Genomic DNA, 25,451 nt, shown 5'->3' on the forward strand with positions numbered 1-25,451 from the left:
GTTGAGAAATGGTAGTGAAATTACAGGCTTTAGAAGAGTGACTTCTTAGTATATAGGAATGGCAACGTAATAAGAAGTCTCAAGCGTCACATGGTGACGTGACAGTACAGTTTGTGTGGCGACGGTTGCCACTTGCCATCAGGTAGACCGTCAGCATCTTTGCTATTCCTATAACATAAATATAGGCATTATTCATTTCTATGTTGTAAGCTACATTGTTTGAATGAGTTAGGATTTTTAGTGATGATAACTAATTCCTAGTACGTACTACAATTTAGTCGAGATATAATCAATTCATCTGTCTCGCACGTATTCTAACGAATTCGCCAGTATTTAAGATAGACAGAGATAAACCCGTTAATATTCATTGTTAGGGGTGGGGGATTGTTAATTAAAGGAATTAGTTATCATTTGCTGGCAAAGTAGCAAATTTTAAAAAACCATCCTTGTACGTGATCACAAAAACCAGTGTGGGGAATTCCTGAGCAACTGACCTGACTTCATACTCATACGATTATCCTATACTGGTTCCAAAAGCAAATACGACCACCAAGGGGAAAGTTGTTAGTAATGTGGCCTGTTGACCCCATTGCTAGCAAAGTACCATGTCAAGTTGACCACATGGTACCCTCTGGAAACTATCAAGATAAATTCCTTGTAATTTGCCACCATGGGCTAACTGACCAGATCTCCTGCTCATCTTGTCATCCTCCACTGGTGCCGTCTGCCAGCATAAACTGGCAGGCGGTAACAACATTCCATCAACATCCATTTAAAGAAAGTGACCACCATTCTCTTATATTAATAGCCATTAAAAATGTGCTGCTACAAAGAACGTAGTAGAACAATTCTACAGAAACAATAATGGAATAATAAAAAGGAATTTATATCTAAAATTGAACAACAAAATAAACGTTAAATACTGCTAACAGTTCAATAAGAATTTGTAAAGGCACCGACCGGCCGTACAAAGGAGCCAATCGATACAGCTTCCATTGAAACGTTGGTGGCTTCCGGTCGACTCACAATGCTCTCATTGATAATCTTGAACGAAAATAATACGCCTAGAAGTATTGTTAGTGGCTTTAATATATATTATTATAATTATATATTCCTAGTATAATCTTTACATAGTATAAAATTAATTCACTTCCGCTGTTTGTTCTCTTTCTTTTCTTTCGAATCTTTCAACTTCGCAACGCAAAATAATACGCAATCGTTACGTAAGTTATGATCACGCTTAGTTAATCACATAGATTTATCCAGAAATTCTTAGAAGACAACGTGGCACATATATACTGTGTATTTTTCCTAATACAGATTAATAAATTCAGAATATAGTAAATGAATTCAGAATTTCTTGGAAGATAATATGGGGCTATATCTCATGTATGTTTTTAAATAATTCCTAATCTTCAAGTGAGTTATAAACACACTTAGTCTGTAATATAGGTATAGACTTGCAGTTATCAACAGGTATATACATGTAGGTACAATACCTATTTCCTGTCTATATATCTATATAATTCATATAGTAATACACTTAGAAAATAACAAAAATTATTTCAGAAGCTCTTGGAATGCAATGAGGATATGTAAAATAATTATTCGATTTTTGAATGGCAAATAAGAACACGGCCCATTTGATGGTAAACGGTTACCGTAGTCTATAGACGGCTGAAACGCCAGGGGTGTCACGTGTGCGTTACCTATCCTCAAGATGCCTTAATATATATGTAAATTATTGAACATAGTTATTAATACGAATTTAGACTTGCACAGAAATTATTCGAAGACAATGTCTCTTGTATGTTTCTACTCATATATAATGATTAAATAATTCTTATATTAATAATTACTTAATCAATATATATTATGAAAACAGATAGGTGTTTGTCGGCATTATTATTATGAAATATTTTAATATAAATTCCTATATCAGTCCATTTATTATAATATTTTGTTAAGTAAACTGTGGTATAGTTATACTAATGATATTTTTCAGAAATTAATCTTGCAATGTACATACATTTACACTATTAGATTTTTTTTTGTTATTGATATTTTTTGCAGACAACAACAAAGACTGATGAAGTAAGACAGACTAGGTTTAGTAGATGTTTAGCTATTCAACGAAAAACTATTTTATTAGCATTTATTTCTTAACTATCAAGCACTTACATTATTAAGTCGTGGTCTATATTATATCTATAAAAAGTATGTAGTCTAAAGACTATTTGGATGAAAAATGTAAGAATATTTTATGAAGATTGGAGACTTAAACCAGTTTAAAGAGGATAAAAATGGATTGACATCGTGAAAATTTCATATCACATCTTCTAAATAAATTATGATATGATATCTTTTTAAATTCTGTGATGTATTATATAGAAAACAGGAATCGCGGCAGTCTTTATTTAGCTACAATCCTGATTGATTTAATTAGTAAACCAATTTAAGATTAATTACGCGTAAAATTATTTAAATTACAATTCTAAAATTCAATTTTGGTGGCATAAAATTTACATAATTGAATTTCAAAATATCTTAACGTTACAAATTCTATTAATACTATCGCTAAAAATAAAACTTAATTTAAGTTTAAGTAGATTATTCTTAATAATGTTAACATTTAAGTTTTGTATGACATAGAATTGAAGTATTTCTATTCAATGTTTCAAGTATTATAGTTATTTATTATAATAATATATTTATACTTAACAATAAATAAATTATTTTTTATTAAAAAGTTTATTGATTTCTTATGCTAATAATATATAAATACGCGTGACCTAGTGTTTTTACGGCGACCGAAAATTTAAATCAGCGAGAATATATTTGAAAGATTTTTCCTCGTGACCTACTTCTATGTACATTTTCAGCTGTCGCCGAGCATAATGACATGATTATCACAACTACTGAACTAACCTTTAACGCTACATTTGCACACCGACATCAGCTAACTGTCTACTTACCTACAACAAAACTTATATTGATGTAAATAACTTGGTGTTGCTGAATGTCTTGGCTTTAAATGTTCAACGAGTGCTCTTTATATTAAAAGAGCAACAATTTTTAAAGCTAGAACGCTCGAATGATATTTGTCACTGTCACAATAAGATTCTTGTCTAGTCTGATTAGTATGCATATAACTTAGTTATCATATCACATATAGACAAGATTAGGGTTATAAAATTGACAGTTTGACAAATGTTATTCCTGCGAGCTGGCTCTTAACCCGTAATTTATTTGTTATTTACAAGTACAAGTCTGTAATATAATAATAAATAACTTTTATAATTGTGCTGTCAAATGAAATTATTGTTTGAATAATGATCTATCATTTGACATTGTTGAATTCTAAACACATGTTAGACTTATTCTTGTAATGATAAGTGTAAATTCGTGTTATATTTTACTTATCTTCTGTAAGGAGTTACTTAGAGTGTTGGTTGCAAATCTCTGTCTAGCTTCTCTATGCCGATTATTATAAACATGAAATCACTATTTTCAATTTTCTATTAACACAAAGAATAGGTATTACGCTTGCATTTATGAATATATGTGTTTTGGAGCTACATTTGAACATAATTATAAGTTTTCAACAAAATATCTATGAATTAATAGAACTATTAATTTTTAGTAGCATAAATTCGATGGCTGTTGTACTTATGAATAATGGCAAAAAAGAGCTAATATAATAGTCATATTTTTGTAATAAATAAAAGATACATTTAAATATTAATATTATAAAACATCAAATATTAATTTATGTCTTTTAAAACACTTTTTTTTGGTGAAATATATTTCAACTTTAGCTCCAAATATTAATGTGCATACATACATATAAATAACTGTTTTCTGTGTACTGGACCAACAAGATTAGATATGCTGCACGAACTGTCTCTTCTCTTCCGAACTGCTGGCACGAAATTGCACAAACGAAACGCTATTTTGGTGAAAAAACGGTTATTTCTGGTATTAATTTTAGTAAAAAAAAACAGAAGTTTTTTTCAATATAACAAATGCAATTCATATTTTATACAAATAAAGTCATCAATTTATATGGCCGAGATCTTAAATTATGTATTTAAAATAATTAATGTACTTCATAAAACATTGTATGAATGTCATTTTGTTGAATATAAATCATCGTAAATATTATAACATATTGATTTATTGACATACAATTATTATCATGAATTATACAAAACATATACGAGATTAAAAAAAAAAACGTACACATAGCTTAGTTAAAAAGGTTCTGCAAAAATCTCAAATTGTAATTAAAAAAAATATCTTTGATACCAATCTGCTGAAATACCGTTTTACACCGAATTATCTATTTGTGAGCACAATACACATGTCACTCGATAACACGACTTCATTCTGAATTCCCTAATCGGTGTACGCACACAGACGAATAAACTCGTAAAAAATAAACACTTCTCAAACGTGTATTGGACAATAAAAGTATGTGCTGCCAACCGTTTTCTGCGTGCGTCTGCCGTTTTATTAATTTCTTATGAGGTCGTGTTATTGTTTATGTAGCTCTTATAAGGGAGACCCATCGAAGGCATAACAAAGATAGTACAAGGTCTAAACGATACGAGATTGAGCGAGAAAATTCTCTCTCACTCTCTCACTACGGTCTCGCTTATTTGGTGTCTCTGTCGTGTACTGTGCTACGGGCATGTCAATCTTCTTGGTCTCTACAAAAGCTGTGTGTGCTAGTGTATAGGAACGAATGTTTCTTCTTGCAGGCTCGGAGCGCTAGCACCAGTAGCTTTAGGAGTGTAAGTCAGGTAATGACAATACATTCAGAGGTTTGATCACGCCTGCTTCATTCACATTGACTTTGTTTTTGTTGGTTGTGTTGGTCGGCATTGATTTTTAGAAAAAATATGTCATATCTTTTAATAATTGATATATACAAAAATAATAAGTAAATTTATTTTATTATTTTTGTGTTGTTATACATTAAATAGTGGAATGTATGAAACATACAACTTGTTGATATATGACAACATAGCTCTATGAAATTAATTCATAATTTTATAAGACTATTTCATAATTTAATGAAATTAATCCTAATTTTTATGAAATGACTACAAAATTTAATGATATAAATTAAATAGTAAAAATCAGTGCCAAAAGATTTTTATGTCATGTCATTCGCGTTACTCTTTGTAGTGTGTTTTAGCTGTAGCAGTAGAATCATCATCATCAGCAGTAGTAATCAACGATACGGTAAGTGATAACGCCAACGCCTCACAACAGATACATCTACCATTGTAGTTATCAACAAGATTAGTCAACAATACAATTAGTTTTAACTAAACCACAGACCCATAATGTAGGAAAGGTTATTCTATTTATGAATAACTAAACATACCTACAGTTAAGTTTGTGATTAATATATTACATAATTTTCAAGACATTCTATACTCTTCAAAAACCATAAAATACTACTATTGCAACATATAATTGAAAAACTTATTAAAATATCTGTAGTAATTATTATATTGTTAAATAAACTTCTGTTAATTATTATAATTAATAAATAGGTTTTAATAATGAAAATATACATTGTAGTGACAGTTTAAATCTTATATGTAACAAGGTATAATTTAAAAATATAACATTTATATCTTATTAACGTTATAAAGGCGAAAGTATTGAGTATGGATGGATAGATGGATGAATGTTATACTATTTCAAAAAAAACTACGAAACGGATATTGATAAAACTTTACATAATGTAGCTGTTACATCATAATAATACATAGGCGATAATTTAAAAATATATTACGTAAATTGAGCGAAATATAATGATAAATTTAAAGTACGTGTGATGGAAACGAAGTTGTGCAGGTCGGCTAGTAAACTATATTAATAGGAGTTATTACGTCCCAAATATGTCTTCCGTTATCACAAACATTCTTTTGTGGATTATCTACAAATAGTAGGAAATAAATTAGCTATTTTATAGCATATCCTATAGGCGACGATTACCATTTACCATCATGTGAGCCGTCAGATTATTTGCCATTTCAATTATCTATACATATAAATAAAATTGGAATGTCTGTTTGTAATATTGAAATAACCATTTTTTACTACATGCACTCATGTGCATTATATATATTATATTCATATATAAATACGGTACATACACCAAAATACCATTTTTTACAATTTTTGTCTGTCAGTCTGTTTGTTCCGGCTAATCTCTGAAAGGGCTGGACCGATTTTGACGGGACTTTTTTTGGCAGGTAACTAATGTAATAAGAAGTAACTTAGGCTACTTTTATTTCAGAAAAATAAAGTTAAATTCCACGCGAACGAAGTCGCGGGTGCAGCTACTATAAAATAAAATAAAGGTGCTTATGGGCGATAATCACTTACCATTAGCAGCTGTGCATTTGCTCCCTATGCTATAAAAAAAATATATAACTCGGTTGACAGTTTACAGGGTTGTGAAATTATCAGGTATTTGGTACGTCGTTGCGGTGTCCTCGTTTGCCCAAATTTTACTTGCAGTGACCCTTAGAATAATCCGGAATTTGTTCAGGTATTTTTAAATGGGTCAAGGATTCTCAAATGAGGCGAGGTTGGTGGTCACATCCGGAAGCGTTTCTGATGGGTTGCCATACTCAGCTATGGAGCGAATTTTTAAAAACTTTAGCTTATTACGAGTCATGGTTGCCTTTATTTATATATAGTTAAATATACTTTAGGGTGGTAATATTTTTAATATACCTATTTTTTGAGCACATATGATTAGGTGCCTAAAATTTCAGAACAGAAGAAAGGTAAGAGAACTCTGCGTACCATAAAATGGAAGTTTTATTCTGTCATCTACAAGTTAGGAAAGAATTGCTATTATTAAATATTTTAATAAGTAGGATATAGATATGACGGGAAAGAGATATAATTAAACTATGTATTTGTAAACAAAATATAATAGATATGAAGAGTTGAGTCTTATCATCATTACATAGTATAAAACAACGTCGCTGTCGATGTCTGTCCGTCCCTATGTATGCTTAAATCTTTAAAACTACGCAATGGATTTTGAAGCGGTTTTTTTAATAGATAGAGTGATTTAAGAGGAAGGTTTATGTGTATAATACATGTGTGAAACCAGGGCGAGTAGCTATTACTATATATGAGCTATAAATGTTTAAATGAATATACACTACAGCGGTTTATATCTCAGACGGAGTAGTCAGAGGCATTGTAAACTAACAAATATAGCATTTATCAGTTTCGATCAGCATTTTAATACAATATAACAGGAGACGAGTGTAACGTAGTCTCTCAGATTAATATGGTATATTATCAGCATTATCATGACCACAGAAATATAAATTGACATACTTTTTTACATTTTTGTTGTAATAAAATGTATGGTTCAATTTATATTCAAATTAAACCGATTTAAAGTCCCAATCTTTTGAAGTCGGTTCGTATAGATAGATAATAGTCGGATATAAGTATTTTAAATTCATTTGAAATTTCTTTATTTTGGTCGATTTACAGACTAAAAGAAAACATACTAAAAATGCGTCTGCCATTATCAATATTATAGTACATAAAAGGTAAAAGTACCTCCTGTCGATCACTGTATCATTTCGAGGTTGAACAACATAAAACCAAATGTTCCCATTACATTTAACTGGCAACTGATGTAGGCCGCTTCGGCAAAATCATTAGACCACTGAACGGTTGATGCAATCCGAATGATATTAGAGCGAAACCACACGCAATAACTATCAAATTCTTTAATAGGATCAATTCAGGATAAATTGTGCATAAAGGAAGATTAAAAAATGCGACAAAATGTGGAAAAGTCCAGCGCTACTCTCTGGGGAAAGTACATTTAGTTGTCATTAAAACGAAAGAAAGAAGGATAAATTGTATGTTTTATAGAAGTGGAAGAGATAGGAATGATCTTTATTCAAATAAAATTATCAAAACTATCAGGTCGAATTCGATTTCAGTTGTACACAAAAAACAGGTACTCTACCTGATATATAATATACCTTCCTGACTTTCCTCACATATTTCTTTGACTTGTATTTTCTGATAGGTAATTTATTAACTATCAGAAAATTATAAAGTCATAGAGGTATTATATGTAGGTATTATACGTAAATAGTTATCGTAGACGATTGTAGTATAGTAGATTATTAATAATAAACTATAATAATAATCTCAGGACAATTCATACAGCGCCATCTAGTCCCAAGTTAAGCTACCTAAAGCTTGTGTTATGAGTACTAGATAACTGATAAATACATAGATTTTTTTCGTAAATACATTACATTCATATTATACATAAAAACACTCATACTAATACAAAGAATCATACTCATGAATACAAATGCTTGCGCCGTACGAGGAATCGAACCCGCGACAATCGGAATTAAGGTCGCTAGACCGCCGAGGCCGTAAGTCATATAGATGTAATAATCTGTATATATCTTAGTATATAGAGATTATTGTTATTTCTTTCATATTGTCATATTCATACATTGTATTGTTACATTCGTATTTCACAGATTTTGCGGCTCCTAATATTTCAATGTCTTTGTAATAGGAGTTTAATTTCCATTTATTCTGTTGTCACGAAAATATGGAAGAAAGTCCCGTGACCCAAAAACCTATTTCTATTCGGGTTCCTAATAAACACGTGGATGAGGATGTCGATGCAGACGGGAGACAAAATCAACAATTGATAGCAAAGTCGCAAAGCAGCGACGCACACGCGACGTAGAAAGATTTTTCTATTAATTTTAACCTGTTATATTATATATTATTACAGGTATGTAATATTATTTAATCTGTGCTATAAGTGTTCATTAAAAAAAATCAAACACCACCAGAGGAAGACTATAATAAGCTGTCTTTCATTTCAAGGTTAATTAGTACTCAGTAAAATTATTGATTGTGGAACCATAACATCTTTTTTATGCGGAATGGTAATGCATGAGTGGTATCACGTTATTGAAATTGTATGGTAAGGTGTCTAATGTCTTACTCTTCCGGAAAGGCAAATCATAAGGTTACTAATAGCGTCACGTGACAACGTGATATCCGGGATGTTCAGGTATGAGGCTTTCCACTTACCATCAGGCGGGGCCGCTTGTGTGCCATTCCAATTACATAAAAAAAGAGATGACATATCTCTAACACCTATTATTATTCTTTATTAGAATTATCTATTATTGGAAATTGTATATTTTAAAACTTATTATTATCTCTTATTTAGATATTTATTTTTAATTTTATCGTATTTCAGTCGCAAGTCTACAACGCGTGTAACTTTTTGCGAAGTTCCAAATCCTTATTTTCATTCCGTTCCATTTGTTGGAGAGCTCTTTGCTTTTTTTCAAGTTGTATAAACTCAATATAAGAACTTTTTCGGACTTTTTATTTTATTATTTAGTATTTATATGATATTGTGACATAGTTTCTTAGTCCTGAGCAACAACGTATCAACGCATAGCGGGTACCATGGGCTGACGGGTGACCTACTCGTATGTCAGTTTGTCTTTTCCTCGGGATTCTAGTGGACCTTGTAATAGTCCTGTCTTTTAGTCCTTTTGTGTAATTTCTCATCCATTACTACTATCTACCATTATATCCTGTTCTAACCCATTCAACCCCATTCTTCTATGATCAGTTGAAATTCATAATTTTCAAACAAACAAACATCCTGAAACAGTTTATATGAAAAAAGAACCGGGAAATTACATCTTGGACTATTGTTCTTCTTCATAACATATATATCTTCCTGTATCTTACCTATATCTTCGAAAACTGTTTAAAATTAGAACAACCGTTTTCGAGACTTGCGTGTAGAAACACTAGTTATTCATTATATTTATGTATTATAGATTAACGAGATCGATTATAGATCAGGTATTAACGTGAAAACGTAATTGTACCACGAGCTTGTGTATAAAGATAGAAGGAACAATTAATATTTTTTTTTTTTTACTAAGGTCTTAAATTTTGTAATGTCACATTTAAAAATTTAATATATGAGATGAACTTCTTAGCATTCCAGGGAAACTCCGAACAGTTCCCGGGACTTGTGACCCGGGTGTAGATTTAATCAATACATCAACACTCACCTTCACCGCTCGTGTTTCTCTCCTTGCCTAACCAAATCTTGTGGTAGCCTGCTAGTGCAGTTTTACATACACATTCTAATTTAGAACTTACTGCAGCTCTAGACAGGCCAAATTCTTTTATAAGATTGTAAAGAGAATTCTCTGGTAAACATTCTGCCACTTCGATTGCATATAAATTAAACACATTGCCATTTTTAGCTAATCCGTATATTTGTTCGTAATTTTTTTATTGCATGATCTTTAGATAAGTTTAGGATTTTTATAGAAACACGAAATTTCAAAAATTAACGATAATAGTTCGTATTAAAAAAATATGATGTCATAATAGGGGAGGTGAATCTCACAAATCAAATAAGAACAGCGAGCAGTGTTAAAAATTTCGAACTAATAATTCAGCCCCAAACTAATGGCACTTAAATCTCTTTATCTAATCCCTTTAAACGACCTCAGATGAATATACACAGATTGGTCCAGATGTCTATTCAATGCAAGAGTACTACTAAACAGTATAAAAACCTTTTTCGCGCGCATTCTAAGATCAGATCAAAGTGAGAACATTCTTTGTTCGTCTTTAAAACTCTCTGTGAGATTCATTTTCGTGAAACCATGAGCCTCAGGTATTGTACTGTATGCAGAGAGTTAAGTTGCTACCACATGGACATAGATAAGCGGATAGCAAAGGCCAGATTTGTAGCTTTTGTGGTGTAATAGGAGAAGTTACCGAATACTTGATTACAATGAAATTGCTTATTTAACAGAAAAACGTAATTAAATAAACAAAAATAGTCCCAAGCTGAGCAGAGCTTATAGGTACTAGACCACTGATACATACAGTTAGATACATTTTTTGTAAATATACATACGTATAATATACTTACATAAAAAACATCCAGACAAATAATCATAGTGCGAGGTATCGATTCCACGACCATCGGAAGTAAAGCGCTGGGCTAAACCACCAGCCCACTGCGAGCACTATATTATGTTACCTATATATAATCATAAATATTTATAAAAAATGTAGTTATGTATGTATTCGTGTTAATTTATTTAGTACCTGAAAGTATTTAGGTACTAAATAAATTAACAGAAACTCTACTTAGTTTGGGACTAGATATCGTAATGTCCTGGATTACTATTATTATTTTAAGACATTTAATAATGAAATTAATATTATTATGTATGTATGTTCCGCTATTCGTGTGTACCTAAACCTCGCCTTGTATGTACACACGTGCTTCCTGCACAGAAATCTACTAAAGTAGCTACTTTGCATTCGTTTGTGAGGCGCGGCCGTAATGCGAGAACGTTTTGTGATAATTAAGAGCTTATGCGCAGTTCAGAGCTTCGTTTCTTTTCCCTTTTGTGTAATCATAATATCAAATAAACTGAAAGACCTATATAAAATAATAATAATAATCATCTTCATTTGTAGGAATAAAAACTAATACAATTGCTGCTTATACATATAGTAATAAGATTTAAAAGTAATGAACCAGACAAAACGGTCTCTAACTCAGGGGGCAGTGAGTCCACCCTCACTGCTATTCTGTTGTAGCCTTTATTAGTAAATTAATACAATAAAATATCATCGACGATGATCGCACTTAAGTTCTAAACTACTACTAAAAAAGTAAAACTAAAAATTGACTATATATAATATATAATAAGTTAGTACGTTTAATATAATGATATCAGCGTTTTTTTTTAATTAATGAGTTAATATTTAATAAGAAAATAAAAAATAACTGAATTACGTATAAGCTATGCGATACAGTTCTTTCATAAAATCAAAATAGCAAATAAACTGACACTTTATCCACTATGCCACTTATCAGGTGGACACCTAAAAAATTCCCCTCCGATCGATCCCCCGTCCAATTCAAACGGGGATCGATATTACGACGGCCTGAGCCGAGGTTCGAAACCCTAGTGGTGCCCTCAGACTAAAGTCGTATCCGTCAGGCAGTAGTTGGCCTTCAGCCGCTCCATAAGTCCTTCCGCGGGCTTGGAGTGCCATCTGCGCTCGCCCCCTAACGTCCGGTGAAGCTGTAAAGGCCAGCTGCGACCAACAGCATTAGAGTAGTCCGAAAAAAAAACCTAAAAAGTGGCAATTTATCATGATGACGTTAAAGTGAACAGTAAGTAATATAACTTTATCAGATTTATTAAATTTGTTAATGAATATTGAATAAGAAAATAAAAAAATACTGATATACCATAAAAATCTTTCGTAAAAATCTCTTTACGAAATTTTATATGCGTGTTCAGTAGGTCCAAGAATCGGCTAGTATTTATTTTTCATACTCCTAAGAGATTAGGGTTGTCCACCCCTAACATTTTGTCCTACATTTTTTTATAATAAAAAATACATATGGGTTATATGTACTTTTTAATTATAAAATATAATAATGATTAGTAGTGGCAACCTATATGAGAATTGACCACGATGATTTTAAAAGAGACAGCATCAGTAATGCTATTTTATCAGGTTTTTTAAAATTAATGATTGAATATTGAATAGAAAAATAAATAAAAAACTGACAAGCTAATTGATTTAAAGAAGGCATGAGAATAGATCACGATGATTTTCAAAGAGACAGCGTCAGTAGTACGGTCTTACAGTTTATTTTAAATTAATAAATGAATATTGAATGGTGCCTGTACTAATATACGCTACCAGGGCATCAATGGAAGATGATGGGACGAGATAAGGTCAATTAGCCCATGTTTATCCATATAGTATAAAACGAAGTCGCAAGACTGTCTGTTTGCTTAGATTTTTTAAACTATTCAACGGATTTTAATGTACTTTTTAACAATAGATAGAGTGATTCAAGAGGAAGGTTTATATGTATAATCTATGGGTGTACATGCAAAATCGTAATAGTTAATAATAAATTGTCACGGTTTCAACAACAACATAGAAATCAACCTAGATAATATAAGATATATTGCTAGAAATGTGATCATTAGTTCCTATTTAAAACTCATTCCTGCCCCTTAGATGGTAATCAGAGATATCGTAAACTGGATGTTTTAAAGTCTGAAAAATGAGTAAAATTTTCTTACAATAAGTAGCTGTTTATTATAAGGACTAGAGTTTCAAAGGGTCGTTTATCATTCCAGCGGTCGGCCGTCTAATCACCCGTCATCATTTCCATGAACTCTGTAAACAGAAAGATCATTTATTTAACAGATGTTAATATTAACTTTTAAATAGCAAAGTAAATTTGATGTTATTCTTACGACATTTAAGCCTTGATGAGGTAATCAGAACTTCTATTATATATTTCTGAAAATAGTATAATTGAATGTGGCTTTGACTAGCCTACAGTTATGTATAAGATTAATTAAGTTTTCTACTCGTGTTCTTCTTGCCAGGACGTTATTTGCAAATTTTATTGACAAAGTTCAGGAGTGGTATCACGTTATGGCAGTTAAATTTCAGGGTAAGGTGGCATACGTTACTCTTCCGGAATGGCAAATCATAAGGTTACCAATGGCATCACATAATAACGTGATGTCTGCGGTGCTGTTAATGTATGACGTTTATCACTTGCTATCAGGTGGGCTAGTATTTCTTATTACATAAAAAAAAATTCATTACAGAAACTTTACCTCTGTAAATGTTAACTAAAAAGTCTAAAGTTGATATACTGAACCACTAGAACCACTAGACCCTGAAGCTCATTCATCAGAAGTAGACTCTAAAAAGTCATATCCCAAGCATGTGACTTTTTACAGTCTCACCTATTTTAACCGCCAAGCAGCTTGCTTTGTAATCTGTGTTCCACTGGTAAAGTGCAGATTAGGCAGTGAAATTACAGGATAAGAGACATGATATCTTCCTTCCGTCCTCTGGAATGGCAACGAATAAGTGGTATCACTGTTTTCACTTGATAATGTAATATTAGTATTGCTATTCATGTATATGTGTGACAATAACCGATTACAATCAGATGGGTAGTCAGCTTGTTTCTCAAGTCCAATTACATGAAAAATTTTCTTCCAAGTTTTATACTCGTAAAAATATTAATATAAATGTCAAATCTCAATATCGTTTCAAAACTTGTTTGTGTATTGATTTTCCTCTCAACTCTACAACGGGAAGTTTAAACTCTCATAAAAGCTTTCTCTTCAATAGTTCTAGGAGTTAAATTTCAGCAAACAGGTGAAGTTAATATCTCTTTAATATTACATTTTCTTATATTAAACCCATTTTCTTCATATACTTAGTAAAGAAGAAAAGAAAAGAAATTAATTTGGCTGATACAAAACTTTCATATCAAATATATAACAAGTAAATAACGTGCATAATATTACGAACATTTAAAATATACAACATCGAGCGAATTGGTTTCCACTCAGCTTTGTGTGTAGGTTGTAATGCCAAATGTTGGTTTTCAGTGGAACCTTTTACTCATTAATTTAAAATTTATAATTGTGTATTGTTACCAACGTGATCGTGCTCTATTGGTACTCATGGTATATATAAATATACGGTGTAAGTGTATGTTCTGATAAATGATGGATAAAATACATAGGTAAGATAATAAGTCGATGCCTTCTTTTATAAAGGTCACGCATTTGATTCCCGCATCGTACTTTGTGCCCGACATCTGCCTCTTTCAGTTCAAATGTATGCATATTCAGTTTGAATGATGAGATTGCATTTAAATACTGAGCACAAAAAAATTAAGATATAATAGGATGAATTTTTACCATCAAAGTCGACTGTTCCAGAGTCATCAGTATCAATCTCAGCTATCATTTCGTTCAGCTGATCAGGCGTGAGTTGGTCATCTAACGCTGCTAATATCTCGCGTAGACTCGATGTGGGGATGTACCCGTTGCCTGAAAGATCAACGAAAAATTATGCAGGTTATATTGATGATTGATTGAATAAAGGCTAGCTCATCCGTCATACTCGTGAAACCCGTTCACGAGTACTTTTGCTGCTTGTGGAGTCTAGTCTGTTCGTAACAGCAATTGTTACGAACTAAATAGATTACTTTCCATTTGAGAAAAATGCAATAGTATATTCTGGCGGAATCTGTATTTTTGTAATCATATACTAGCTCATTTGAAAAGAATAATACCTGAGTTTCTTGTCAGTTCTTCTTAGTTTGTTAGTTTCACTCTGAACTGACTATATATAAAGGTCAGTAATGAAGGTCTATTACGCGGTTCCTTCTGATGATGTTGTCATGCCTTATTTTTTTTTATGGACGATAATGGAATGGTGCACCCGCCTATGCTAACGGTTTACTCTGGCGAGGCACAAGTGGAAGATGATAAGATGAGCATGAAGTCAGCGGGCGTATTATGAACTCTTATTCCCATTCAGTTTACGGCTTAAACTGAACTGCCTGGCGATTTCGTATTACGAACGCTATTAGCCAGCCAGTCAGCGGTCACGTGACAGCTGAACGTCTTCTGCCCGAAAACTGACCGGCTATTTCGTATTATGAGCGTTTCATTTGACAGATCTAAGCGGACTCAACTGTCAAAAAGCCCGTTTAAAAACAATTTAGTTTACGGTGGCTTCATATTAGCTTTTATAGAATTGTTTTCTAATTTATAGCTTCATTATTGTAATTTGGTTATTATTTCTATTTCTATGTCAGTTTTTATTATGTTTATAACATGTTTGTGCAGTTATTTCGATTGTTTTTGTTTCGTTTTAATTTTAATTATGTGTGATGAACTCGAAGTATTGGAGTTTTTGGAAATGTGTGCACCCTACGAAAAAGAAGTAAGGAAAGTGAAAAGACGGCGATTACGCGACCAATCCAATCCAATTGATATAGACAATGAACAATTTAGAAAACATTATAATCTAAATAAAGATTTGGTGCGTAATATGCGTGCGAACTCATATACCGGTATCATCGAAATTTACAGACCTACCAGTGGAAACTAAGGTATATTGTATTGTAATTATTTCACTAAATCACTAGCTGACTATGTCAGGTTTTAGTAGCATTATTATTTATGCTGCAGGCTCGTATCAACGGCCTACTAGTGATATTGCTCTTTATTCGCTAGCACAGCCAATGGCAAATAACCGATTTATTGCATTTACCCAACATCCAAAAGTAAATACATATATAAAATTCCAAGGACATCTGAGTAAAGGATAGATAATAAACATCAAAGGTATCTATTTCTATACAATTAGCAACTGTTATTGTTGCAAATACATCTATGAGTGCCATGTACCATACCATATGATATAGTGATAATATATATGTTAAAATGTATGCACACAAGTAAAGCCTAGAAAGCAACTATACAAGTATGCAACAGTCTGACGATGTGCAGTCTCTCCGGCACTTTCCTCCGAGGACAATTAATTAAATTAAATTAATTATATTTTAGGTTTTATAATTGGAATTTGGAATGCTGGGTGTATTGGGCTGTATTTGACTGTACACATGCCACCCCATTGTAAATTAAGAAGAGATATTACTGTAGAAAACAATACCATTCATTAAATATATAATTGGTAAGTGAAATATAAATTAAAAGACATGTTTAATAATATAAGCACTTTTAATATCTTTTTTAATATAATTATATAAATTAACAATAAACAAGATTTTAGACATACAAAATATGTTAATAATTATACATCTCTAAAGCTACTTATATACCTACTAACAATAAATTGTTTACTTAAATATAAAATGACCATAACACTTAGACATATGTTTCAAATAATCTGTATCCATGTAATTAATCTCATATGTTTCAAATAATATTTATCCATTAATTATTCTCTTATGTTTCAAATAATCTTCATCTATGTAATTAATCTGGAAAAAAAATTTAGGTTAGTAATGCTGACATGGAGATTATAAGTGTGGATGCCAACTGGAACTGGAGCTACTCATGACATTTGGGCAAACCAGAGGCATTAAGCAACATCTAGAGGACTTAAGCTGGAATAAATCCTTATGATTACTTGGTAACCACAAAATTTTATTATGAAACTTCAAACATCATTACATCTAAGCTCTAAACTTCAGTAATTTAGAAACATAGTTATTTATCAGCACCAACAGTTATTGTGCTGTGTTTTTAATGAAATAATACTTTTTGTAAATAAATATTAATATTATAGTATATAATATGTTGTTTTTTTTTAGGAGATCCAGGATATTCTTTGGAGAAGTATAGTCCCATCTCAAATGTTATATCAGGACCACAAGAAGCATATTACACTGTAAGAACATGGAATATCATTGAGAGCACAATTGGGCTTCTAGATTTAGATGCCTACATGTACTTTGAGCTCTTATAGAGAACTAAATGAAGGTCTAGCTGCTAGACAAACCCATGTTGTTTAGTTGTGGAACTAAGAAATTGAAACATTTATAAATAATAATATTGTTAATAGGTCAATGTTTTAATTATTTGTTTTTATAATAAATGATATAGGTACATTATTTATGTCTTTTATTGGTAGTTATAATTAAAGGGATATGATAATTGTATTATATACTAGTTATTACCTATGACTTTGTCCATATGGCATACCTAATTTTTGTTAAAATAAATAAAATATCTCAAATAAAAGCAACTTAAGTTACTCCTTTACACAACTCATTACATATGACAGTGAAAGTATCCCTCAAATTTGGTCCAGCTGTTTCAAAGATTAGTAAGAACAAACAAACGGACAGACAACTATTTTTTTTTTAATGTCATTTATCTTACCTTCTATATGTATGCATTTACTGAAAAGCTGTTGTATGGTGAACTTCAAAATAACAAACAGATACTTCAATTTATTTGCATAGATACATGTATTTCAGATTTTACTGAGATTCCTATTAAATGAAATAAATTAAAATTCAGATGGTTACCTTATAACACTTAAACTTGACATTCCTTTCCAGTCTTTAAAACCCCCTTTTCCTAAGGAGTTTAATTGTTGAGCGACGTCCTCACACAAGCGATTGGTATGGTATTCTTGGGCGGACTTATTAAAGCCACTTGCCATTTCCCTATGGGATTTTAAAAATCCCATATAATTTCAAATTACCAGTACGATACACGACGTTGGCGAGAGGTTTCAGTCCGTGATCTACAATTTAGTTAGATAAATATACAAATATAAAGAGTTAAATATTTGCATCATTTTAAAAAAACATTACTAAGAAAATGTTAGGAATACTTACGTTACATTAGGTATATTTTTCACAATAATTGAATTATTAAATTTAACTTGCGTATAAAGTTATGGAAAGGCTAAGTTTCAAGTTGTACATTAAAATCGGAATTAAGTACTTTGCGCGGAATTTTAAGTAGATGCACAAAGTTCGTTTGGATATTACAATGAAAATATTTTTTACAAATAAATCCGAATTATTAAAAAAGACCATAAAACTGTCTAGAATATTTTTGTATATTACACAAATTCTACCGTTGTATCTTAATTACTGTTTTCTATATTTAATTTACATTTATTTAATTAATATTTTGTCCAAAAAGTGACATACAAAAACTCGACTTAACGTTGCAACGAATGTATGCGTATCCGAACGCAGCGCGAGAAAATCCACTAACCAGCCAGAGACAAACTATTCAGGCAGAATACGGTTTGAATTTGGACCCTCATAATACGAAAAAGAACAATTCAGTTTAAGGCCGTAAACTGAACTGCCTGGAAACTGACTGGATTTTAAAGAGTTCATAATACGCCCCCAGGTCAGTTAGCCCATCGTGACAAATTCACCAAGAATTTATCACAATGGTTTCCAGGGGAACCACGTGAAGGTCAACCTGACATGGTACATTGCTAGCAATAAGACCATCAATTTACACATTACTAACAATTCCCTTTCCCCTTCCATGATGCCATCGTCAACCATTAAAAAAAATGTACATCGCTAACCCTAACTAGATTCCATTAGTAACAAACCCCTCCCCGCCTAATATAGTAGGTTAATATATCAGATAGATATATAGATCTTAACGCCAAGTCCCAAATTAAATCAGTAAGGCGACAGTGTTTAAGTTATTTGACTACTGTTTGGGCAACAAAGTGGAAAGACAAGCTATGCCAACGGAAGTATTGATCCGAGACTAATGCGTGGACATGTGTTATTAGTGTCGTTAATGATTTTAATGTCTTCGTATACAAATTAACTACATACTACCCGCGACATTGTTTGTATTTTTTTAAATAGAAACCTATTTGTTATATTGTAAGGACGAAGGATTGTATTCGTTATACAATCCTCGATCAAAATGTGAAGTGATATTTTCATGAAAAAATAACAGACAGATAGAGACGCTTTTAAACTTAAGAAAAAATATAGATTTATTTGATTTTATTTAATATATAATAGATATTTTTTAAAATATAAATGATAACCTATAGGTATTTTTACAGAGATATTTTTGTTTGTAAATACATACACAATGTACATAGAAAACACCCAGACTGATACAAACAATCATACACTTGAAAACATAAGTTTTGTACCGTGCCAGTACCAGGAATCGAACCTGTGACCATCGAAAGTAACGTGGTGTGCCAAACTACTAGACCATTGAGGCCGACCATACTGGCAATACTCTGTGGTTTCATTCGACTCACTATTATTTTTGAAGAGTCTAATATTTGCATGTTCGTAATAACTCAAGTGGAGGTCTGGGAGAAATTGCTTATGCGAGGAAATCGCCGTCTGCACCTTATTACTTTGTAAATTATGTTCCCTCTGCACTTTAGATGCAATATAAACTGAGATAATATTATAAAGATGAAAGATTTGAAGTTTAGATTATAATAGATAATCTTTAATCTCAAACAATTCTGAACTGATTTTAGAAATTGATGTGACTATTTTTTATTTCACTAATTCAATAAAGAAATATGATACCTACATAAAATGGCAATACTGTTTGGGAGTTTGTAAGTAAATCAGTAAATGGTCTGATTTACTTATACATACAAATACATAGGTATATATACATACTTATATGCACATTACTGTAAAACCAGATATCATAAATGTGCTACACTACAGAGCATAATATGGGCAATTTTATGAAAACAATAGAGATCTATACAATATTCGTAATATTGTAACGGTAGATATAAGAAATTTGCCTATAAACGTCATTATTCTTTGAACCTACCTGTGCGAAGGCGAGTCGTTAGTAAACAAACAAATAAATTGTTTCAGCCAAATTGAGAGCAGCGGGACCTAGTTACAATCTTAACTTAAAGGTCATAAGTTGTAATTTCGCATATAAGAAATAACTTTGTGTTGTAAAGTGCTAAACTTTATATATCTAAAAGGCTGTATAGAAAAAAAAATCGACCTCGGTGGTTTAGCATACTGCTTCGCTTTCGATGATCGCGGGTTCGATTCCTCTTCGATTTCTATCGTTCTGGATGGTTTCTATGTACATTAAGCATATATTTAAAAAAAAAAAGAGATAAGTATTTATATTAGCTATCTAGTATATATCTATAACACAAGCTCTGCTTACATTGAGACTAGATTTACTTGAATTGTTGTGGGGTATTATTGTTATTATAAATTAATATGAGAGACGGTGGTAGGTCCGTTCCTTACATTGGATTCAAATTAAATTCTCTGCGAAATGTGGACATAACAAGCGTTTTCCAAAACGTTGACACGTGAGAATGCCTCTAACCCACCTCCACCTTCAGGGAGAGAGAAGATTGTTAGTAATGTGGCCTACTCTCTATTGTTAGCAATGTACCATATTCAGTTCATCACGCATCACATTTCTCCTCCTGGAAACCATACTGGTAAATTCCTGGAGAAATAGTCTGAATGAACAAACTGCCTTAATACTATCATTATACTAATCAATTTTCTCTGGAGCCCCGCCAGCCATTTCATCATTATCCAATAAAAAAACTGCTTTGGTGTCCCATATATTATTATTATTACTAAAGCCGTATCGTCATCTGCTTCTTCCTTATCCCATTTATTTAGGGTCAGCGTAATATGTTTTTCTCTTACATTCCTATTATTAAAGATGTATATTATTATTATTATTGTAGTATCCAAATTTAAGTACGTCGTTTAAGGAACAAAACCTTCAATTGTATCTACTTATTATTCTCTCCTTCATTCTGGTAAACAAAAGTAGGGGCACTGGCTTAAGTCCAATATATGGAATTGCTTTTATTGGAAACAATTACCGCTCGAGTTATTGTTTTACTGCCTCTCTATTGAAAACACGCATGTAGACATACAGACTCGTATTCGCAAACAGTAAATAAGATTGTTTCGTATAATATGATCACGCTCTTGCTCGCGACTTTGGTATTATTGAGTAGAAGGTTTTGTCTGTGCGTTTATATATTTTTGATGTAATCGGTGTGGTAAACAAGCTACATCTGGTCGTAAATAGTGACTGTCATCTATATACATAGCACAACGGACATTATCATGTGACAACTATAACACCACTCCTGCGCTGCTGTTTCGGAGGACTAAGATGTTAAGTCTCTTATCTGTAATTTCACTGCCTAATCTGCACTCTACAATTGATTCACAGCTTACAAAGCGGCAGATATGGTGAGATTGAAGTACCGTCGCATTTAACATTTTACAGTTTATCTCTGATAAAAGAGCTTCAGGATCTAATAATCCTAGTGATAACAAAGCAAGCTTTTTTGCAAGATCTATATATATCGCAGAAAAGCTTGCTCTGTAAGGTATATTTCTGTTGAAGTGAGATAACGTAGTAAAATTACTGGATACAAGGTTATGGCCGTCACATGATAATGTAATGTTCGTAGAGCTGTTCATGTATGTATATACAATGGTTACCACTTACCATCAGGTGGACCGTCTGCGTCTTTCCCATTCCGTTTACATAAAAAAGTAAATCGCAAACTGTAATAATTCTTCTCAGTTATTACATACATGTTTACAACGAATGCCTGAAATGCGTGTATAAATGTTATATATGAGTTAGCCGGATAAGGTTTTACGGGAGAAAATGGTACATTATGTCAGCCGTTTTATTTATGAATAAATTTATTCAGTTATATATTCTAATTAGTAGTGCGTGTATAATTGTAGATGTCTCTTATTAACGCCCATCAAACGTACGACAAAAATAAATCATATAGTTATAAATAAAATCTTTTTGAGGGTATGCAGTTACCCTCAAAAATATTTTATTTTCAATAGTTAACAATTTATTTAATCGCATACAACTATTAATTATATTTATTGAACTATAATTATTAATTTTTATTGAAATAAGTTATTCTTATTCTTAGTCTAAATAGTTCGGAGTAATCCGACCGGTATTACTGAAATGATTTTGAGAATTAGTGTTGGATAGCCCATTTACTGTAAAATGGACTAAACGACGGAGAACAGTTAGTATTAAGTAAACAATGTAGTTCCCATTAGAATTAAACTTTAATTATAGCATTAAAGTAACCATATATTTTATTAAATCGAGTTTTTATTCATGTAGGTTTATAATCAACACTTTTAATACTTCAAATCTAACAGAATTTCTGAACCGATATACCCCAATAGTCGCTACCCCCAGATAGAGATTCGATTGTCTAAACTCGATTAAAATATTTAATAAGAAACTGTATTGTTTTAATTATAGAAACATATACAAACATACCTTCTTTATCATACAGCCTGAACGCTTCTTTCAGTTCTTTCTGTAATGCTTCATCATCTTCATCCAAAAAGTGTGTAGCAACACGAACAAAAGAATCGAAATTCAGCTTTCCGCTACCTGGAATTACAAATTTATTCATCATCTCATATAAACGGTAGTATTTATAAGTTACTTTTTACCACAATGGTGTTAATCAGACCTACGACCCATCTGATGGTAAACGGTTACCATAGTCGCTGGACGCCTGAAATAACAGGGATGTCACGTGTCCATTTCCATTATATATTAAGGATATACCTTTCTTGAAGTAATTGACAAAGACACTAACGGTAAGTTGCAACCATCGTCTAAATACATTGTACAGCACGACTAGTTGCTTTATGTGGTATCATATATCCACGCCCTTTTAGATAACTAGTTGAAGTATAAAAGAAAGAGATAGAGAAATAGATAGATCGACTACTGTATAAATTTTGTGGATTATTGATAGGAATAGTGGTCCCATGGCAGACAATGTATAATGGCATCTAATTACATAAACGTGTTCCTTCTTAAAAGTTATCTGGATTAATTTATGGTGAATTACCAGAATGGACTAACTGATCTGACTAAATGATAGACATCATCCACTGATACCATCATTAATACGGATAGCACAAATTCAAGTACGATTCCATTACGATACAAAAAAACATCTAACTAACTATTCTGCTGAGACGCAATACTCCTCAACATATCAGCAAGTTGAGAGTGCTCCAGAAATAAAGCTAAAATCACCATAAAATACATACATATTGCTGTTTGCTTGTCAATACGCGAGTAATTTGTGCAATGGAAATTCTCGCCAACTGAACGGAATACAATATCGGAATGTGTTGAATTGTAATGCATTTATATTTTATTTCTTACAAGCTTTGTTCCGTCGTGTTGTCTGTGTAAATTCAGATAAAAATATAAGGTATTTTTTGTCTGGACCACCTATAAATATAGCATACTTCTATCAGCACTACAGACATCAAGTAATATCTGTTATATCATTCCAGAGGGTTAACATGTCATGCCTCTTATCCTGTAATATCACTGTCTAATCTGACCCTATAGCCGAAACACAGTTTAGGAAGCAAGATACCTAGCGATTGAATTAGGAGAATCTTAGATAATTACGCATTTTTTACAGACTACCTATGGTGAAAGATCTTCAGGGTCTAATGATGCTAGTAGTTTAGTAGCCATTTCAGGTCTACAGACCTTAAAAATCATGAGAATAAATCTAAAACTTTATCCCTACAGATATACCACACTTTATTAACACGTATCATCTGCCAAACTCTTTTTTCCGTACTATTTGAATTTAATTTTCTTTTCTTGGCGACAACAGAATAATCGCATTCTGCTGACAGTACTTTAGCAATAAAATTACGGACAGTGCGCGAAATCAGCGTTTAAGATGCAGTTAATCCTGAGGGCGACCCTAAGGCGGTGCCTTTATCTGCCTCGTAAACTGGCGTAAACCCCATTTATCGTTGGTTACATACATTAGAGAAGATCCCCGTCCAAATAAACTTAACAGTATAGGAGTAATGCTACTGCAAAGCCTATTTTAAGATACTGTTGGAAATGACCTACGTTCTACATATACTGATCCACTAGCTGACCCGCGCAATTTCTGCATTATGCTTGATATTTATCAGTATATTTCGCCCAATTTACATAATATCTTTTTGAATTATATGTGTTATTGTGATGTGTAAGTATTACATTATTGTAAAGTTACATCAAAATTCGTTCACTCATTTTTGCGTAAAGAAGTAATAATCATCCATCAATACCCACAAACTTTCACGTTCATAAAATTTGTATGATTTGATACTAACGACTAGCTCCGGCTTCTCACGGGTAGAGAAATAAATTAGGTGTTAACTATATGAAATTTAGTTCTGTAAATTAATCTATAAATTAACAAAAATTTATAGAACTCTATATAAAAACCCACATCTTTATACTCATACTTCGAGTTCGTTCATTACAAAAAAAATATATATTAATTCTTTCAAATATATAATATTAATTTAGATAATTTATATAAGTTCTGGTTCATCGTTAAATTTTATATATTTAGATTTTGCACATTGATGCGTTGAGTTGAGGAAATAAAACTTTAGTTAGACTTATGAAAAAAATTTACTAATATTGACTAATTCAAATTGTTAAATCGTATCGTATGTAGACATGTTAAATCAAGAAGTATATATTTGGCCTTACAATATTCTGAACAATCAATTTACTTAGAACTTTTGAGACGATGTACTAAAACAGAAATACAATTACGGATATCTGCGTTTAAAATTAAACTTTGTGCGTAAGACCCGACAGCTCCATATCCCTTACTTAAATATACTTTGGCAACAAAGCCTAAACTTTTTGATTGCCTGATTCCTCGTCTTAATGAGTTACATAACTTTAATAACAGTTACAGCGCGACTTGTGCAACCGGCAGCGAATTTACATTCGCAAAACATCTAGAAACTTGTAGATGTTTCTAGAATTACATTCTTTGGAGATTTAGTTCCAGTTGCTAAGAGATTTTCTGTACTATATGCATTTAAACAATCATCTTGAATCACTTTATCTATTAAAAAAACCGCTTCAAAA

The 25,451-nt window shown here is 31.9% G+C and overlaps 2 protein-coding genes and 1 long non-coding RNA gene across 4 annotated transcripts in view; 2 read left to right on the forward strand and 1 right to left on the reverse strand.

Annotated features, from left to right (window-relative positions):
• LOC131846866 (calmodulin-A-like) overlaps positions 1-25,451 on the forward strand; it is a 102,011-nt gene that overhangs the window by 17,796 nt on the left and 58,764 nt on the right. For both annotated transcript variants that reach the window (XM_059196286.1, XM_059196285.1), the window contains exon 2: positions 4,764-4,805. In XM_059196286.1, the coding sequence (XP_059052269.1) occupies positions 4,764-4,805 (42 nt within the window). The remainder of the gene's footprint in view (positions 1-4,763; positions 4,806-25,451) is intronic.
• The window catches only part of LOC131846722 (troponin C-like), a 32,347-nt gene continuing 20,042 nt past the window's right edge, over positions 13,147-25,451 (reverse strand). The window contains exons 5-7 of the mRNA XM_059196101.1: positions 22,800-22,916; positions 14,871-15,002; positions 13,147-13,314 (exon numbers count right to left, since the gene is read on the reverse strand). Of these exons, the coding sequence (XP_059052084.1) occupies positions 13,286-13,314; positions 14,871-15,002; positions 22,800-22,916 (278 nt within the window). The 3' untranslated portion in view covers positions 13,147-13,285. The remainder of the gene's footprint in view (positions 13,315-14,870; positions 15,003-22,799; positions 22,917-25,451) is intronic.
• On the forward strand, positions 16,031-17,313 carry LOC131846870 (uncharacterized). The gene is made up of 4 exons (XR_009357692.1): positions 16,031-16,072; positions 16,530-16,656; positions 16,984-17,118; positions 17,300-17,313. It is a non-coding gene; the product is annotated as an uncharacterized LOC131846870 (long non-coding RNA).

The sequence above is a fragment of the Achroia grisella genome, unplaced genomic scaffold (genome assembly GCF_030625045.1).
Source record: "Achroia grisella isolate CSIRO2021 unplaced genomic scaffold, CSIRO_AGI_Agris_v1 utg512, whole genome shotgun sequence".
In the NCBI taxonomy this organism is placed as follows: domain Eukaryota; kingdom Metazoa; phylum Arthropoda; class Insecta; order Lepidoptera; family Pyralidae; genus Achroia; species Achroia grisella.